The 20,528-nt window shown below is 41.4% G+C and overlaps 1 protein-coding gene across 5 annotated transcripts in view; it reads right to left on the minus strand.

Annotated features, from left to right (window-relative positions):
• Positions 1-755: 755 nt before the first annotated feature.
• arap2 (ArfGAP with RhoGAP domain, ankyrin repeat and PH domain 2) overlaps positions 756-20,528 on the minus strand; it is a 125,916-nt gene continuing 106,143 nt past the window's right edge. For 2 of the 5 annotated variants that reach the window (XM_053859941.1, XM_053859942.1), the window contains exons 24-33: positions 18,063-18,140; positions 13,371-13,445; positions 12,161-12,278; positions 10,327-10,455; positions 8,821-8,957; positions 8,000-8,082; positions 5,825-5,860; positions 3,919-3,982; positions 2,740-2,859; positions 756-1,804 (exon numbers count right to left, since the gene is read on the minus strand). In XM_053859941.1, the coding sequence (XP_053715916.1) occupies positions 1,517-1,804; positions 2,740-2,859; positions 3,919-3,982; positions 5,825-5,860; positions 8,000-8,082; positions 8,821-8,957; positions 10,327-10,455; positions 12,161-12,278; positions 13,371-13,445; positions 18,063-18,140 (1,128 nt within the window). In that variant the 3' untranslated portion in view covers positions 756-1,516. Of the gene's footprint in view, positions 1,805-2,163; positions 2,416-2,739; positions 2,860-3,918; positions 3,983-5,824; positions 5,861-7,999; positions 8,083-8,820; positions 8,958-10,326; positions 10,456-12,160; positions 12,279-12,788; positions 12,887-13,370; positions 13,446-18,062; positions 18,141-20,528 lie in introns of those variants that run through there. The other 3 variants (XM_053859945.1, XM_053859946.1, XR_008414182.1) reach the window with 3 other exon arrangements.

Raw genomic sequence — 20,528 nt, forward strand, 5'->3', positions numbered from 1 at the left:
AGTTCGGGAATTTGAGTCGGTCTTGGTTAAACTGTTGGATCCCTGTCAAATGGAGAGCACCTTCAGTCAGAAACTCATCACCCGCAGATCAGCAGTGAACACTTCAGACTCACCTTTGTTCCAATTGATTTAGGCCTAACAGGTGGGTTGGTAACTGAGATATCTATAACATGCTTCTGAACAGTCATCCTCTGTATACTTTCCGTAGGTGCTGTGACTGACAAGTGAAGTCAAGTCTTATCTTATCTTACACATTAGATCACAAAGATGCATTGTCACACCAACGTCGGCAACATCCTGATTCTGCTGTGTCTGATCTGAAAACAAGGAAGTGAGCAGAAAAAACACGAGTCTTTCTTAAACAAGATAAAGAAGTAGAGATCACTATCAGCAAAGCCGCAGCAAAACACAATTTCTTCCTGAGACAACATTTAAATTTACATTTGAGGGCACAAACAAGATAATAAGAGCTTTCTCTCTCCGTGGAAAAACATTAAGCAACTGCGATTAAGATTCCAAATAAGTGCAAAGAATGTCATTAAAAGTGTTATCATTATGTGGAGAGTACGGTTTTTGAAGAGCCCACAACAAGAAAGCTGTAACTGACTGTTATACACAGAGAGCTGCGAGCAAAATTATTGAAAATGGAAAAGTTAGCAAGTAGTTTTCTACTAGAATCTAAGACGTGTTCATCTCACTCCAGTCCCTTAGATAAATATTGGACAAAAGACACCAGGAATGGTGGAGTTCATGACGTTTATGATGATGAGGAAGCGAAGGGTGAGACCAGGGAGGATGGTCAAGCGGGGTTCAGATGGAGGAGAATTTATGTTGGCAAACTCCAGCGCAAAAAGCCAAAAGGTCATTTGGTCATTTACGGTATTTTTTAACATGAAGAAACAGTCATTTGCAATATCGGATGGTCAAATAAAAACAGACAAAAAAAAAGGTTTTGATGATGCTAAGGGATTACATTTGCCTTCACCATGCATCAAATGCAAGAACATTTTTTCACAAAGAGGCATCTAGTTCAAAGTTTACTTCACCCAGCACCAGAAGCAATTCACAGCAACATCCCCTTTTTCCTTGGTAATTCAGAGCTGCGATCCTCATTAAGTCACACTAGCCGAGAAGATCAAATAGTCAGTACGCAGTAAACACAAAAGGACAACGGTATAATTTATTTAAACTGACATGTAAAGTTTATATTTCTTTGAATATGACAACTTTGCTAGCATCTTATTAAAATAATTACAAATAAATATCTTGTCATAAAAAAATGTTTCTGCTATACAGGAAAACCTTCCTCCCAGCAAACTCCCACATTGAACTTTTACAAATGGCCCGAGCAGGCAAGACAGCGACGATGTTTTGTAGTGCTTGATGCTGACATTTTTGTAGAGGTCAGTTTGACCTTCAGTTCCTCTCCCTGCAACACTGTTGAAAGTGTAATTCAGACAGAAAAAATAAATGAGAATACATGCAGCAGCGTTCTGTCTCTCCGTGCTCTGCCTCATCAGTGCTTGCTGGTGCTGCGTCCGGTCTTGTTCAGCACAGAGTTCAGTTCATTCAGCAGATTAGAAGGCATTTTGCCCTCCACGTTCACGGAGCTTCTCTTGCCAGCGGCCCTACTCCTGCTCTGCTGTGCAGCGGGCAGAGCTGCGGGCTGCAGCTGCATGGACGGTGATGGAGAGCGGACACGGCGAGGATGGCAGGCGTCCGCTGAGGTTCGGCCTTGTGCGACTTCGGGCACTTTCAGCATCTCGTTCAGCCTCTGCCCAATGACAATCTTCTTCTCAGTCACCTTAAATAGCAACAAGGTTTCGGGGTCATTTTCACTTTGGAAGGGCATTTTTGTCACCAAGAATCAAGTTGAGAATTTAGACCGAGGCTTGACTCCCCAAGTGTTGGGAGAGAAGGTTATGAACCTGAGAAGCCATCCTGACTAGATGGCTCCCACTTATTCCAACTACTTAATGAATTTATTGACAAGTGGCTCCAATGGACATGGGCTTAGTCGCTTAGTCAATCAATGAGACATGGAGTAGAGCTACAGCGACCCCTGCAGACAGATGGAGGGAGGGCAATGACACTTTAGAAGATAACTATTTGCATCACTTATTGTATCCCAATTGTGTGTTAAGGAAACTCATTCGTCATGATGGATGAATGAAGCTTCATTGAAGGCGACGCTTAAAACATCCAGCATTAAGTACAGCAGATGGCGCTCTCTGTTAAATTAGAATCAGGTACGGACCTGACACTTCTATGATAGTTGAGGACTTTATGGAGGTTACACGCTGATGGCGTTGGTTTGTTTGTATGTATTCGAAATACCTGGAAATGTGACGAACCAATTTGGATGAGATTCTCAGGAAATATGTGAAACGACATAAAGACTCCACAGTCTGCTCACTGTGACAAAAAAAAAAAAGGTTTCACAGCTTCTATACGAGCAGCCACGGTAGCATGAGCTGAGGACAACTGCAAAAGCATCAGTGGAAATATCTCATTGCTACCAGATTGGCATTTGGATTTTTTTTTTTTTTTTTTTTTTTTTTTTTTTTTTGCTGCTCGCAGGTTTGCACTCTCCAAGTGCTTTTCTAGTTTATATGTTTTTCTGCTTTGTTGCTTAGTAGGTCATGTAAAAAGTATGTTTTATGAGATTTAAAAAAAACTGTACATGTTGATTAATAATCTTAAATTTACTAGCTATTACACAAACTGTTATAAATGTACCATTTTGGCTGAATTTTGCATCACTTGATTTCCTCCTTCAGTTTTGACTCCTCCTTTGGTGGAGGAGGGAACTGCAGCGTCTTTCACACGTGGGCCCACAGAGCACAAATCAGCACCAAACTGAAAAAGAGGTCGAGAACAAAACTTTGTTTTTAATTTCATCACACACTCAACTCATGCAAGACCTTTGTTTCATGACTTCTCTGACATGTCCACATGTAGCAAAACCTTTCAACAAACTGCCATTCATTGCTTTTTGCAGGAAAATGGGGTCTGACTCAGGTTGCTATGGCAACCTTAAGAGCACACTAACAGACTCCATTGTTCACTTCCAGCACAGACTTTGCTATCAGCTAGAAACAGAACATTAATATCTATGTATGTGTTTGTCAGTGATGGGTACAGGAAGAACTAAAAACAGGAATGGTCTGATTTTTGAACAGCAGCTGGCCTTTTTACGAGTGCGGAGGAAAACTACAGCAGTGAAAAAGGCGTCCACTTTAAGTACCTGTGCTAAACTGCGGCCCAGTTCCCATAAAGGAAGCAAAGCAGAGGGATTATATTAATGAAAAGTGTCGAGACCTCAAACACAGGGCTCTGAAATCTTAGCGGCAGGGTCTGATCAAACGTCGCCGATGCTTACGTGCGCGGAAATAAACAGGAAACAGCCACATTCGGGGCATAATGAGACTTATGATGTTATTTCAGCATCCAGACAGCCGAAGCGAGAGAGAGAAAATACGCCACAATGGAAGCCTGTGTTTCCTCCGCCTTGCATTATTTATGTCGTATGTGCTGTGTCAGCGGCTGACAGCGACAACACTTAAGCGTATCTGGGGGCTAAGTGCCACAATGTGATTGTTACAATCGTCTTGACCTTATTCTCACAGCTTTTCCACGTAACGGGATTTATGTTTTCGCTGAGCGACCTCGAAAACTTCACAGCTCTCCCCGTTTACATATTTCATCTGCCTGCGCCGTGCGATGGCTGACAGGAAACTGATTTATAAGATATTTCGGCTTTGAGAAAGGTAGTAATACGCACAATCTGCTAATGCTACTGCCTGCGAGGGGTCAGACGGGGGGAAAAAACGTATTTTATATTTTTCATTTTCATGTTTCTATTTATTTAATTTCATCTGAGTTGTTGGCACAAATAAACCTCATGTGTCATCGTACCTTCATCCTGATGATTTCAGTCACCCAGCTGACCTGCGCCTCCCTCTTCTCGCAGCAGAAATGCCTGTGGAGGAAGTCGCATGAGTCACTGCTGTTCTATTCATCATTGGCACTCTGGAATTAACCTAACCACAGAAATGTGAGCGTTACTGTTCTTCATCTGAGGAGAAGAGTTCACACTAATGTGCTGCAATCTGCGAGAGGTCACGGCTGATAAGGGTGGTGCGCCGCATTCTCCCATGGTGATACAAGAGTCCGAAATGACCAGTTTGTGTGTTGTGGCCTTCCGATGTGCTTCCTGGCGACCTGTCACCTCCACAGGTGTCTCATTTAGCGCATCAGTTTTACAATCCTGCCACTGAAGCAATGACTTTGGATAAAGTAGTTACAGAAGCAGTATTTGTCGACATATGCAGAAGTATTTTTTTAACTATGAAACTGAAATGTGACAGAATGCCGCATTGTGAAATAGAAATGTAAGATGCACTTTTTTTTGTTTGTGAGCAAAACACTTTTTTGACATTGAAAAGCACCTGTAGATAAAAACAAAGGTGATAAAGGCGTAAACGTTGGAAGAGTAGTTTTAAGTGAACTGCTTGCAGCTTTTGTTGTCAGCTCAGTTACTTATACATGACCTTATACCAGTCTTGTGGTGCTTTATAATTCTGGCTTTTCATCTACAGATGAAATGAATCAAGAAAAGGTCTTTGTCATAATTTCAAGAAGAAAAGTGTAACCTGATGTGATTTTTTTTGGTTGCTCAAGCTCTTTGGAAAACAGAATTTGGGAAAATGGAAGCATGTCAGTGTCAAACACTTGTCTTCCTTAGCTATGGAGACTCGAATGAAGGAATTGGACACCATGTAGCTTTTTTTATTGCCTGGAACGTGACAGCCGGGCTACCAAGGGGTGGAGGATCGGATGGTAATCAGGTCTCACTTCCATCGTGCCATGAGCATGAGTAGAGCACTAAATTTGTGCCTACCAAGTCGAAGTAACTAAAGAGATGAATAATGTGCACAAAGCAAATATAAAGTTGTTCCACAAAATTTCTTTAAACTTAACTCACATGTGTTGTATATTACAATATCATATATTTGAGGACTAATGGCAGAAGCAATCTATAAATTTGAGTACATGTGAACAATGTCCACCACCGAACCTTCTCTGTCATAGGCCTTTTATATTGCTTTCAGAATCATTGCTGAATGAAATGCTTTATGTTCCCAAAAACTACTACAAATTGCTTCACCCTTTGGTGATATCTCCTGCAACTTCCTTGCTCTCAGCTGCACCTGTTTACTGACTTGGGCCCTTTGGCTATGACATAAGCCGGCGCTGAGGATCAACCTAGTTCTGACAAGTGAGCATTTCATGGTTGTATACGGAAACAATCTTTCATTGTTTTTTTTGTCTTGGTTGAATTTAAATTATGTTACGTTATGTTTATGGATATAAATGGCTACTTTTTTCACACATTATGAACCACGCTAATGTCGATATTTAGGAGGCAAACTGCTTCTGAGACGATATTAAGCATGGTGACCTCAGACCAATGGAATTACAGGAGCTTTATTTACATCACGCGCTCAGTGCGCTGTTGTACCAGGCGTGTATTCCACTTTCCACCACTCTTCAGGTGTTCCCGGAGCGCCACCAGCTCATGTATGCACAAACTCTATTTCGTCAATTTTGTGGGTGCGGCTTATATTCAGTTGCGCTGGAAATTATGGTAATATATGCTTCCTTCAAATAGAGCAAAGCACATTTTTTTCTGAAAACTTCTATTCGTCTGAAAACTAGTGTTCTAAACTTTGCCACTAACTCACACTCTAACTGATGTATTTTTGTTCGGCGGCTTTCAGTTCATCAGTGACTATTTGTGGAGTTGCTGTCGCGTACTCACCACTGCAGCTTGTCTGTGTAGACGCTGAATCCAAAGCTGTCAAGGAAAAGTTACACACTGATCAGACTTCAATTAAAATCTTGCATTCTACTATAGTTTTCTACACAAATGCATGCTAATGTGCCACCGGGGGGAATGTAATTACCTACTGCTAATCCTAGTTGGGGTCGAAACCTTTTCATTAAAATGCGTGGAGCGTCTAAAGTTGACTATTAAACGCTAAAGTGCGAAACACTCATGTTAATGACCGTGGCTGCAGCCCACGTGCTTATGCAAGATAATGACAGCAATAGGCTTTGGGCCAAGATCCTCACTGCAACAGGCACACGCAGCTCACCTACAAAAAGGCATCCCTTCAACACAGTTGCAGGCATGTACGTATAAATAATCATTAGGAATATGACTCATTAGCTGAGCACATGACCGAATCTACGGCCGTCTTCCCACACTTTGGCTGGATAAACATGTGAATTCACCTGCATGAGCAGTGAAAGGTGCAGAGTGCAAGCCTGAAACCAGATGTGGCAGAGGAGGAGAGCAGCGGCGATGGGAAGAACAAAGGAGGGTAGAGATGGAAAGCGAGCCGCCCGGAGCATCCCTCCTGTGAGTTGAAGCAGCTGATCCAGCCCCGCAGTAGGCCACGTGCAGAAAGACCTCAGCCTAATGAGGTGCTGAAGCACTGCCGGTGCTAACCCTCTCGCCAGGACTCTCTCTGTTCTCCTCACTGCTCTGTATTTACTTCTCTATTCACCACATGGCCTCACCAACAGCCCACTCAACGGGCTGTGATAGCACGATCTTTCCTTTCGTCTCCTTCATCCACTTCCCCTGAAGGACTCAGACAATGACTCGCTTTCACGCTCTGGCGAGACTTTAATTCCAGCATGAGGGAAATAACTAGGAATTATAAAGTGGTATGGTGGTGCATACACAACGGACACTGGCCAAGATTGACGCTGTATTTCCTGGGACAACTGTGGCAACTGCTCTGTGAATGACAATGATCTTGCATGCGACCGACTCGATAAAAGGCATTTGTAGCTCAGACTCAAGACCCTGCGCACTTGTGTTGATTCTCCAAAAGGAACCAAGAAGTTGAAGAATATTTAAATTTTCAAGGCCCGTTGTTTTGTGGCAGCAGGTCTGTAAATGCTCAGTTACTGAGGGGAGACATGTCACATAATGCGCAAGGAAACACTAGCTCCAACTGTCATAGTGGTAGTGTAGAGGAAGTCTCACAGATATGTACTACCACTTTAGTTGCAGTGCTTGTAGAACATGAAGCTGTTGGACTCTGGTGTTGGGGTGATGTTTAAGAGGAAGACCCCAATGGTTCATGGAGGAGATTTAATGATAAGCCACAAGGATTTAATTTTCAGGCCATTACGGATAGAGGCTCATCTGTACCTTCAGACAGTTAAGTTTCTATTTTACCTTTTGAAAAAAAAAACAAAACTTGAAGATCCAAAAGGTTTAGTGTAGTTCCCAGGCCCTCGTTGTCACACAACACACAACTATGTGAGGTTGGGCCAAGAACTTTGTCTAGGTGTCTATTTTGAGTGTAGATTCCACTCCATTCCATTCAGAAAACATGAAGAAAAGGAATTGACAGAGGTTTTGTTTGTTTTCAACATCTGCAACAAGAGCTGTTGTGTTCAGAAAAAAGATCAAACCAAGCAAAACAAGACGTAAAGTGGAGAATTTTCCAACTTGAATTTTGTGAAACGAGTTCTGTGAAAACTGACAGTATTTCGGCTTTGTATTTTTTTTTAATCACCTAAGCTCAAGATAAGCAAATTTGCTCACTAGTCTCATATGCCACCCTGTGATGGACAAGATGCACTCCATTAGAGGCATTAATGCATGGATCGAATATTTCCCAATTGACAAAAAGATGAAAAACATCATTTTAAACTGTCAGGGAACTCAACAAACAGTGTCTTTGCTGTAATACGTAATGTAACAGCCAGAACATTTAAGCACTAGCAGGATGGAAAAAAAACTGAGATCCAGTTATGATGGAAAATTGTCCTTGTCTTTATAAAGGGGAAGATATATACTTGCAAAATTGCATTTTCAGATGGCATGGGTTGAAATGCCGTCCAACGGTTCATGACCAACAGGAGCAGCAGACATTTGTCTGATATTTTAATGATGTTGTGGTGACAAGAGTACCTGGTCGGGGGCTTGATCTTTTTCTTCAGGCCCAGGTAACATTTCACAGACTTGAGCTGGATTGATTTTTCCACCTTGGTGCTCTGGAAACAGAAACATGTATGATGTATTATTGAAAAAGGAAAACATTTGGAGCTAAATGCTCTAAACTCCTCACAAACACTCAATGGGCAGAAAAACATGAAATGTTTCTGAACTATCGCCAAAGAAGGCAACGAATAAAATCATAACACCTACACGCTGTCACTCATTCCCTCATCCAACCGGGAACTTGTGGACTGAATAACTGCAGACAGCATCCTATTCAAACCTGCTATTGTGTTCACACCCGGCAATTATCTATATGTTCGTGCAACCTGATGTCAAGAATTACTGAAAGCTCCGCCCCAAACACCAGCATCCCTCAATGTTTTCCTTCCCCACAGTGCCAGAATTACTGCACCTTCATCAATTATTAACTCCTCTTCACACTCCTTTACAAATCCTGTGTCTCAACTGCAGAATTGTGCCGAGACGAAAAATCCCTCTGGGGCCAGTCAGGCCTGCTGGTCCCGTCTCATTTTTTTCCCCACACATATAAGCCGAAACTCGGCTGTTGTTATTTCAGCCCTAATTTAAAGATATAGATGACCGCGAGGGCCGTGGGAGAGTTCAGTTGCCGCCATGCAGATTCTTTCATTTTATGCTGTTTCTTTGCGACTCCAAAGCAGTTCTGGTGACAAGTGGCGCTCCTCCATACGGACCAGTGTTGAGAATGAGCAGAAATCCCAGTTAAAAAACAAGTAGCACCAGTGCATATTTACAGGCAATAGTGGACTTACTTTCATGTCTCTGTAGAGAAGTAACTTTTCTGCGTGAAGAACAACATATCTGTCCTGGAACTTGTTTCCTGGAAGCAGCTTGCTGGATCCATCTCTAAACTTTAGATGTTCGCCTTTAACAACCACACCTTCTTCTGCTGAGATGGAAAAAGATGTCTGTTTCTTAAATCTCCAAACACGGATGACTGCACAATTCCTCTTAATTCAGGGGTGGGCAAGTCGTCCCACAAAGGGCCACAGTAGGGTGCAGGTTTTTGTTCCAGTCAATCAGGAGAACTGCTTTTCACCAATCAAATGACTGTATTCAATTCATAGTCAGTCTGGTGATGCGTGTTTCAGCTGAAACCTCAATGGTTAAACAGTGTGTGATTGAAGGGTTGGAAACAAAAACCTGCAGCAGCCCTTTGAGGACAGGATTACCCACTCCAGCACTGTCACATCTTCATCTGGAGCTTCTGAGATCAACTATAATGAAATGAATGATGGTATATTTGTACAAAAACATACTTGGGATTTTAACTCTATCCTGGTCTTGTGTTGAAAAATGCATTCTTGGAATGTAATATAAGAATAACATAATATAATTTACAACGCGGGGCGTTGTTCCCTCTTTGGCAGATGCCAGAATTCAATTCAATAAATCTTTCTTCTTCATTCTGCACCACAACACTACCTTCAACTATTGCACCTCAAAGTTTTCAAATTACTTTGAATACATAATATGTTCTAGGTTCATCCTCACTTGTGGGGACCAATTACTGACAAAACACCTCCTTGTGAGGACCACATCCAAGCCTCAATTTCAGGATGATGACTTCAAAATAACTGGGTCATTACAATTAGGTTTAAGTTTTGGTTCGGACTCCTGGTTAAGGTTAACCATGTGTTTTGGATGGCTAGGTTTAGGGTGAGAGGCTGGGGAAAGTATGATGGCATTGAGAAACCTCACAATGTCCCTACTAGGATAGAAATAGAAATGTGTGTGTGTGTGTGTGTGTGTGTTTGTGTGTGTGTGTATGAGAGATAATGAGAGTGTTCTTGTACTTCTTTCTTTGTGAGGATCAATGTGTGTTGTTAGCCAACAGAGTGAGGACATTTTGGCCGGTCACTTCTTCAGCCCTCATTTTGAGGGTAAAAACTTCAGAATAGCTGGGTGATCATAATTAGGCTTAAGTCTGCTTCAGAGTGCTGGTTAAGGTTAACCATGTGTTTTGGATGGCGAGGTTTAGGGTGAGAGGCTGGGGAAAGCATTTTGGCGATGAGTGGTCCCCAATAAGATAGCAATAGAAAATGTGCGTGTGTGTGTGTGTTAAGTGTGATGATGGAGCACCACCTGAACCACTCTCCTGAGTAGCATATAAAACTATCAGTAACTGCAGACAGAAAACTCAATTTAAGTGTTTTCTTTCAGCTCTAATATGTTGTGTCACACGTTTAATATAATACAATGATAGTCTCATCTTCCATGTCCTCAGTTCTAAAGACCACTGGTGGCTGTCCTCTCACCGTTCTTGTCAGTCCCTGGCTTGGTTTTGTCAAACTTCTTCAGAACAAGAAAAGCGGACTGGGGAGAGTCCAGAGAACTCCACTCCAGCACCTGCTCCAGTATTTTCTCTGTCTGGTGCAACGGTCGCTCTGTTAAAAGAACAAAACAAATAAATCAGTCCCGGGGGAGAAAGATGCCTGATAATGCAATGAGCCGAGTGAAGCCTCGGCTCGAATACACACCACCGTAACTTCTCAAAACGGTCACATATCATTAAATCCATAACTAATTTCGCTTAACCAAATAACAAAATGATGCAGTTGTTGCCTCTTTTGTCATCCAAAAGTAGTTCAAATTACTCCAGCGTATCAGGATGTGATTATAACAACACACTTGTGTGTGAAATAGACCCATTATCTCCCTCTAATTGGTGAACAGGGTGCACGTTATCAGCAAAAAAGAGGCGATAATAATTTGTATACGGCAGACGCTCTGATGCCTCCGTCTCCTCGCTCCCCTGTTATTCATAACCGAAGGTGGTGAAAACAGCCACAATGGCATCACGTATTCACAACAGCGGGCTTATCTCCTTCCCGGAATCTCTGCAGACCTCGGCCGTGGAATTAGTTCCTCATTTCCCAACAAATATTAGCTCCCTCGTCCTGACGGTCGTCGCCGATAACAGTGTTTATCTGTTGCTATCCTCCGAAAACGGCTAATTAACGCCTCCTCTTTGTGGTTTTATAGGCAAAACCTGTCAAGCTAGCGTTTTCAAAACAGCCTCGCTGTTTACTCTTCCTCAGACATATTGTCTTGGAGTAAGAATATGCTGAGGCGTCAGCAATTTATTCAGTATTCAACACACCTTCATATTTTAGAGGAGGACGGAGTGTCCTCTGGAAGATTGGGAGGAGGAAAATAAATAGGGGAGCGCCGACTACCAACTGATGAAAACTGTGACCAGACCTTCAACAAATCAACTCAGCCAGAAACCTCAACTCTGACTCCATTCGCTGCTCGCGAGCACATCTGATACACGTGAGTGTTGAGTGACAAGCAGCTCAATGATTCACTAACATCCATTGAAGACGTTCCTTAAAAGTGAGTGTGAATCTCAACTGAATACAGCACAAAACTCTGATTTGAAAAATTCACATTAGACAACGTTCATAAGCCCCGTCCATCAGAGTTTATGCTCTCTGCGTTACTGGAATAAGCCGCTAAATTCAATAAGGAGCGTGGATGATACTGGTTCAATGATTGTGACTTGGCTTGGTTTTGTGTTTCTCTCTCATCCACGTCTACTTGTGACAACAGACAATTTGTTCCGGAGTAAATCGGAGATCATTTCACCTGACGCTGTAAATGTGTGTTGTTCATACGCGCGCACACACAACACTGTTAATGAAAATCATTATGATGCAAAACTACTTTTTTCATTTTTCCAACTAGTAAAGGGAACAAAAGCTCTCAAAGAGAGCTCATAATATTCAAAGAGATCTGCGCATGCACGTGTTCGTCTTCAAACTGCTCTCCTTGTTTGAGTCCAAAGAAGGCAGGTTAATTCCTGTGAAAAAATAAAGGCACCAGTCACGGTGGGGCATTGAATTATTCCGCTTTGTTTCCCCACAAACTCTCTTTATTTCACCATATTTGATATAAAGAAAAAAATATATATCTGGTCACACCCTTTATGAGGTCAGGGCTACAAATGGGGTTCCATTCACACCATGTATTTTTTTTTCCATCATTTTTCCACTCCGTTTCTGGAATTTCACTCTGTTCTTTTTTGTTATTATTTTCTCTCGTCTCTCTTTTTCTCTTCATGCACTCACACAAGACACGCGTACATACCGAGCTCTCCATTCTCAATGACTTCAAACGTGGTCCAGAAGTCCTCTGCGTTCAGGGCAACGTTGCGCATATTGAACACATTTTCCGCCAGTTCTGTCGCTCTCATGCTCGGAGAGACCTGTCACAAACACAAATCAGTACCTTGGCCTCTTGAGCACAAAAATACAGCCGCTATTTTTAAGTATAAACAACTCAGCTCATACACTGCAGGTCAATATCAACCGCTTTCAACTCCTTTCTTTGAACAGACATTTGATGTTTATGTAAAAGGTTTTCGTTCAGATATCAGACATACGGTGCTGTTTCCAGCCTCCTGATTGAAACCATGCCTGGTTTTTAGCCCCCAAAAAAGGTGAATAAAGTTCACTTAATGCTTTCATGCTTCCTTTAAACAGATGAATACCTTGAATAATACTTTGACATCACACTCAACAATGATATTTGGGAGAATTCGTTGCTATCCAAGAGCACTCTAAATGAAATGGTTTTTCTCCAACTCTCCTGTCTGTCCTGTCTTGAAGGGAAAACGATATTCAGACTCCATGCCACGGAGACAGCAGCATGAGCATGTCCTGTGTTTCCACCAAGCCTACTTCCAGTGGGACAGGAAGGCAACATGGGGCCTAACCAGAATCAGCACAATCCCTTTCTCTTGACGTTTCTCCGGGAGAGATTCCTGCCATGTCTTTTTCAGCGTTGCAGTTCGACAGGTCGCTGCCCACGGCTCTAGACGAAGGTGAGGGTGCATGTTAACTGGAGACGCTGCAAGAAGCCAAGTTGACCACAAGCTCCAACCTTCACATGCTAATAAGAAAGACCACAAGAGACTTCCTGCAGCATGAACTCATTTCAGAACTATAGATCTTAATCTTGGAGGAGCTGATCCTCATCAGGTTTTGTGATAACAGTAAGCCAAAACTTGAGTACCAGTGTACATAGAAAATGTCCCTGTAATGCCACAATCGGTTTCCTCTGCGTGTGCTGTTCGACAGTAAAGAAATAAGCTTTGCTGCAGAGGAGGAAATTGTGCAGAGCATTGGTGGTTTTCCATGGCAGTAGTCCCATCAGGTTTAACCACATGATTTCCCGCCCTCTAATACGTAGCTCACACCTTCATTCTTCACACCCACGTCCCTCAGTCCCATACTATTCCGACTTCACATTATGTGTGCATGCGCAACACACAGCTGAGACATTAACACGAGTGTACCTTGATTAAACAGCAGTTCTCCGGTGCTTTCTTCTCCAGGTACACCTCAAAGATCAAGTCTCCAGCTGGAGAAAACTGGATCGAGGGAAAAGAACAATCGAGTCAGACAGAAGGATCACAAAACAGAACAACAGAATTAATTGGCTTTTCTCCTAAATTCCTTTTCCAGTGTGGCAGGAATCCAAATGGTAAAAATTGAGAGAATCACTTGGAGGATTTGTGCGAACCAAAGGTTGTCTTTGCGCTGGAGGCGATCTCACCGAGGTAGCGTTAATAGAATTCAAACACCTTTGCTAAATAAAGAGAACACGTGTCAAACAAACTTGCTAAGGTTGGGAGCCATGGGGGTTTGGGGGCGGTAGGGGGCTGACGCTTCACTGACACCAGAAAAAAAATGAGCGCTCACGTTTTAAAATATGTTCTTTGCAAGCACAGCAAGAGAACTTTGATTTGGGAATTAAATAAGGAAAACAAACTCAGTAGAGACGCCAAGAAATCAGTCCGTGTCAAAGGCAGAACTCCACTGTCAAAAAAATCAACAAAAAAAACCCATTTGCTAGTCTGTCAATTACAATGTTGCTATTGAGGATTGTTTGAATGCTAGCTTCACTACGTAGCACATGGACATGAAGGTCTGAAGATACATGAATAAGACGAGTTCATGAAAATGCAGCACGGTCTCCAGCAAAGTGGCATTCGACAGCCGACACTGGCTTGTGAAAATTGTGGAGAGTGTCGTGGACTTTGGCTCATGATTGTAGTTTTAAACTCATTTTTAATACAGGGAACTTTTGATAATGACATTGTTTAACTCTGAGTCTCAGGATCTGAATTTGTTTTATTAAATGGAGTGGTCCAAATAGTTTTTTCTGACATGATCATTGTTATATATTCGACTGACATCCGCTCCGGTATTGGGTTCCTCTTCCGCGTAACCGATTATGGTTCACTGATCGCCAACATGCTCTCACAGGCAGAGCTCATGCTACAACACAGCATCAGTTAGGGACCATCAACAAATTCTAAAATGGTCAAACTAAGTGAAATCTTCAATGAGGCAATAAAAAAACAACCATTTTAGGAGACAAAGGACTGACAGTTTGTATAATGATTTTGAGAATAGAATATGACTAAATGATAATTTATTCACATTATTTCTAATATTCTATCTATCTAACAGCATCTATATGTCCATAGTTGAAGTAAACTATGAAGAGACATGAGATACAGCAGACAGATGGCTCAATATAAGACCTAAATAAAGCTGGCAGAGCAGTCTGTCAGACACGAGTGAGTTCTACTACAGACGTGAAACATTGAATTTCTCATGTCTATACTTGGTTATTATGTTTATTATAATTAAACATAAACAAATAATGACGTTGGAGACAAAGTCCACTAATAGGTTTCATCATAAAACAGTTTCAAAAGAGACTGTAGTGTGTACAACACATGGAATATCATGAAAATGTATTTATTGTGATAATTACTGTTATCGCTCAAATGACAATATTAATCATGATCTTTTTTTTTTTTTGTCCATATCGCCCATCTCTACTGGTCGGGAGTGGCAATTGTGAGCTACTACCATGAGGACGTCACGAGGAATTGTACACTTTATATAGCAATCTATGTGACTCTTGCCAGATTTTGTCATGACAACTAGACAATCCAACAGGCTTAGGAATTTATACTTGCATATTGATTATTGAATACCTAAAAGGTTTCTTTGTTTAAAAAGAATTTTTCAGAAATTCTAGACACGATTTAAGCATATATTTGCTAAGGTAATCAGCAAGGTACAGTGCTACCTTGCGATTATTCTATTCTAAACAACTATTCCTAAATAATGTGAAAAACAACAGCCTGTTCTTCATCTGAAATATTTGGGAAGAAAAAAAAAAAACAGGAAGGGGTCAAATGATTTTAGATATGTTTTTCAATTACAGAGAAATGAGTGAAAAATGTGCACTTCGGTTTTAAAGTTGGAATTTATTACAGCTAAACCTTAACCTTCTGGTCAGCTGCGACAGCCAGTTGAATTGGTTGTGAAAGAAAAAGAGAAATATGAATTCACAGCTATTAAAAAAAGAAGCAATCGAGCCTCAATGAATAGAGAAAAATGAGTCAATGTTTTCAGGACTCTTTTTGTTTCATGTACCAGCCCCTCTTGTTTCCCTCCACTGTACAATACAACAGACACCATTGTAGAGCATAGATTGTGACTACAATAACCTAAACACCTCACAGATTACTTTCATAACGCATCCTCATGCAAGAGTTCTGGCTTCAGCTCCACGAGCTCCAGGCATCTAGTGTTATCAGGAGAGAGGTAACAACGTGACCTCAACTAGTCATATCAGCTTTCATGTCGTGTTGTTATTGATGAAAGAATTCAAAAGTCACTACCCTTGGAAACACAATCCGAGGATGTGACTGGATAGGCTGAAAAAAACAGTGGAAATCCAGACAGAATGATTTGATGATGTGTTGTCTTGCAGCATGACCTTGCAGTTAGAGATACTTCAGTTCTGGGGAGGGCAAACTGGATCTCAAAGGGGCAGGGGATGGGACTTCTTGTTCTAATCCAACTAGCACACATAGCTTCAAAACACGACCTTACTGTATTTTGTTCTTCAACAGATCCTCCCATACACTGGAAGCTCACATCTGACACAAATATTTCAACAGAGATCTGTCTCCAAATGGAACTAAAGCAAATGGCTGTTGAAGTTAAAGCAAAAAATAAATAACATGCTAAAACAAGTGAGTAATGTAATAAAAACTATGTCAGAACCACAAAACTGATCTGGAGTTAAAGCTGGGACCAGGGAAATAGAGAGTGGTCTGCGTGAGATGCCTCAGGTCTCACAGCTACAATGGTGTCAAGCAGCAAGTCTGCATATTTCTCCTTCATTAATATTATCTCACGCCCCTTTAATATCAAAGGCGTCTTCAATCCTCTGCAGCGGCAAGGATGAGAGCCGAGCAGACTTTTGACTGCTAGCTCCACTCTTAATAACGCTGCACGTCTATGTAGCCTGGATAAAGACCAAGACTAATTTGAGTTTTGAATCGTCAGCTAGAGCTTGAGGGAAAGAAATATATTGAACATTGAATTTAAACATCAGCTTGCATTAAAGTGGCAAATGACTGTTTATATCGTACTCTATATACCACATAGGTCTCGGCCTCGGTGACGCTTGGCTGCAGACCAGAGAGCGTGAGGAGACTTGTGGTTTTTGTCGCCCATCATACATCACTCCGTTCTGCAGTGTAATTCCCGAACTATAAGCCGATTCTTTTTTCCTCATGCTCTTATACGGCACGGCTAATATATGGATTTTTACAGGCTAAGGAGCGTCATGCTGCCAAAAAACTTTTGTGTTAGAAATGCAGTGGTTTTTAAACCAACTCAAGTGTTAAAAGCAAACTACAAGAGGATCAATAGGTTTAGGCTTATTTGAAAGAGATGTCTGGCACAAATGTGATATATCTACAAATGCAGAGGCCCCTGCAAGTTTGAGAGTGCTGCTGCCAACTGAGTCCACATTTAGCCTAAAGGTGACACTATCTACCATGGTATCTGCACCTAAAGTTCACGATTGAAATTTACTTATATTTTCTGTCTTGCTTTGGACAAAAAAAAAAAAAAAAAAAGATATGATGATGATAGTGACAGCTTTAGCGGTGTCTTCTTTTAAAGAATGAAGGTCAACCCCAAGGTTTCCACTACATGTAAATGCGAGTGTGGCGCACCGCTACAGCTTAAATGAGAGCTGCCACACCAAAAAATGATGTCTTTGTAAAGGGGTGAATGTGGTCATTGTGTTTCTTTTGAGGGAAGAATCCCAAAAGAAACATCTTAATGACTGAAGTCCATCGCTCGTGGCATTCGGAAGTCAGAATTGGAAGTCGTGTCAAGTGTAGACAAACACACGTGTCACAACCATCAGTCACATGTTTGGCAACATGAATGATGGTGGCACTTCCATACACAAAGGAAAACAAGAGCCCTGGTAGCCCTTCACTTTAAAATCCTCCTAAACCAATTCTGAGGTTTTGGCCTGGTACGTCTCTCCAGAGTTGCTGCGTCGACAATTGAGTCATTGCATGCTTCGTTGAAGTTTTTCTGTCTGTAAATCGTCCTATGAACGGCATTCTGAATGTGCTATATATTGTTTCATTATCATTAACATTGTTATGAAATGAACTTTTGTTATTAACTTGACACACGCTTAATAACGTTTTTCCCAGTAAACAACAGAGCAACTTTCATCTGCAATACCAGTAATATCACACTGGCCATCCGCTGAGAACCCTGGAGTCCCGCAGTGTCGTAAAGAACTTACAGACGAGGTGTGCAGCCAGAGGAAAAACAACTTCTTTTAGCTTTCACCAGGGGTATGGGATTTGATTTTTGTTTTTTTTTCTTGTTATCAGAGTCTAATGTTTTTTCCTCAGCTGAGGCATGCAGACTCCAAGTAGCCGCGGTAAAGGTTAACAGGAACAAAGCAGTTTTACCTCCGCTGCCTCCTCCACACTCCACCGTGTTTAGAAAAAGGAAAGCTGCTCAAATGAAACCCCGAAAATTGAGAGACGACTGCACATGCGGGCAACTCTATACAAGCAAACAAACAAAACCGGACACCCTTTGGTTATTTCCATTTGGGTAGCGGCGGGTCGACTCACTGTGGTGTCCTTTTTGTCATTCCAGCGTGTGATGAAACTATTCTCCCTCTCCATCTGTTGCACCTGCTCTTCATTGACCTGAGAAAAACGACAAAAACATACACTCAAAAACATTGCTGAGATGATGTCTGTTTCCTGATCTGGAAACAACAACACTGGGCCAAAATCGGTATGTACAACAATATTTGACAATGAGAAATGGGCAGCTCATCATTTTCCTTTCAAAATATTACAATACTTTATCTAAACATGGCGGTTTTGAACCCCAAAAAAAGCAATTATTAAAAAAGGCTTGTTTTTACAGAATTTAAAGGTACTTATTCTTTAAAAAAATGACAAATGCAACAAAGTCACATCCATCCTCAATGATCGACACATACAAATAAACAACTTCCCCATACTTCTGCAGAATTGTCATATTTCAGTTCACAGAGGCTATGAATTTGAGTAAACTATGAAATATAAGAGTTTATTTGATGCCCGACAGGTATTTTATTTAATTTGAAGAGGGGAAATTTCACTTGTTACGGCAGCACACTAACATTAAACATTAGAGACATACACACAGTCACTGGCGAAAACGACATACCAGAAAAATACACATAAGAAAAAACTAAAATAGACAAAACAATTCCCCCAAAAGACAATAATGAGCTTCCAGTCTCATGAAAGGCAGAAGAAATGCCCTCAATATGAGTGTACCTTTACTTCTTAGCATTCTGTCAACATTTCTAACCTAAAGGCAAAAACAGAACCTAATGTCAGACATACAATTCTTATCGGAACGAACCTTTCTGGTTCCCGGTCAGACAATGTGAAAAAAGCTGGAGAGTGGTCAGGGTCAATTCTTGAATCTTGGAAGTTGATATATTGATTTGATTGTATGTCGTGGTTTAGAAAGAGGTGTGAGATGATCTCACCGAACTAAGTGCAGAGCCTTTCAACTTTCTAGCTTTTTACTGATGAATGAAACAGCGGCCAGTAGTCTTTATAGCCAACACTCGGGGCGTGTCAAACGAAATTCTTACCGACAGTATGGCGATGCAGAAGTGTCAAACTCAGAGAAATATTTAGGACTCATCAAACATTTACTTTGGGCATGTAGACTCTATTGCTTGACAAAGCAATGTTAAAAATAACTGCAACATTAACGCTGCTAAATAAAACCTCCAAAACTCTGGTTTTTATCGAACACTTATGACACATGAGCGAGCGTATCACACAATGGAGAGTCGAGCGACAATTCTTTTGTTACGCATGGCAGCGGGTGGGAAATCTAGAAGCTGCTTCTTTCATTCAGACTTTGAAACATTATCATTTTGTGATAAAACAATTTCATTTGGTTCTATATATGGGAATGGTAGGGAAAAAAAAAAGAAATTTATTGCGTGTGTTAAGAGCTGATAATGGCACTGTCAACAGTATCCAATATAGGGCTGGCACTTTAATTAGAGAGGCGTCTCACTGAGTTTATGTCACAGCGTGCGACTGGCCTCCTGATCGGTGGAGTTGAATGGCTATTTGTCATGTAAATGACGGCGTCCCGAACCGATTTAGACGCTACTGCTAACTTGAGAACAAGGGGGATCTAGGCGTTCAGCTGGGAATTAGCAGTCACTGCGCCGCAGATCCGGTAAGTCAGGCAGCTCTCCAAGGCTCGACATTGATCCCACTCCCCCGCTCATCCACACATCAGCTAAGTTATGCCTATTGTGCAAATTTGGCTTCAACATTTTCCTTCTCGAGTGGTTGAACGAACGGAGAGTACATAAAGTTGTGCCTGGAGCGTTGTGTGGATATTCAGCGTGCAATATTTGGATCGTTGTTTATTTTTTTTATTGTTCAGAAAGTAGAGGGCCGTCTGCATGAGAGACTTTACAGTCACACAGTTAATAACTAGCAGATGTGATATGCCGAAGTTACGTTTGGTTTTAATAAGTCCCTCCAGGACGTCGCCAGCATTTGGAGGGAATGTTGCACGTTTTGACTGCCTGAACATCAATGAGTGTTTTTAGTAGTAAATGTTTCTTTTTTGTTTTTTCTTGTGTGTGTTTTTTGTTGCCTTTTTTTCACCTTAGCCCAAGTGGTGATGTCTGATGTCACTATTTTTTTTCCTGGCAAACTGAGTTGTGCGATTGAGTTCTAGAAAACTACTCACCTCTGCTGTCAAATTTAGCTGATTCGAATTCATGAATATCAATTACATTTCAAATGCCAAAAAAGAGGTATCCAACAACAGGGTTATCTCCAACAGTTTTTTTTTTTTCGCTGTTTACGTCAATTTGATGAGAGACTCATGCTTCAACCCAGTTGGTCCGCACTAACATCTGTTTCCTTGAGGGGGTCGTAATGCTGATGATCACGCCCTGTGCCTTCTTCAGAATAATAGAGATTATAGTAATACCCGTAAGCCTGGCAAGTGTACTACACTGTTCTACACTGATAAGCACCATTGAAAGTTAGAAG

The sequence above is a fragment of the Synchiropus splendidus genome, chromosome 3 (assembly GCF_027744825.2).
Source record: "Synchiropus splendidus isolate RoL2022-P1 chromosome 3, RoL_Sspl_1.0, whole genome shotgun sequence".
Classification (NCBI taxonomy): Eukaryota; Metazoa; Chordata; class Actinopteri; order Syngnathiformes; family Callionymidae; genus Synchiropus; species Synchiropus splendidus.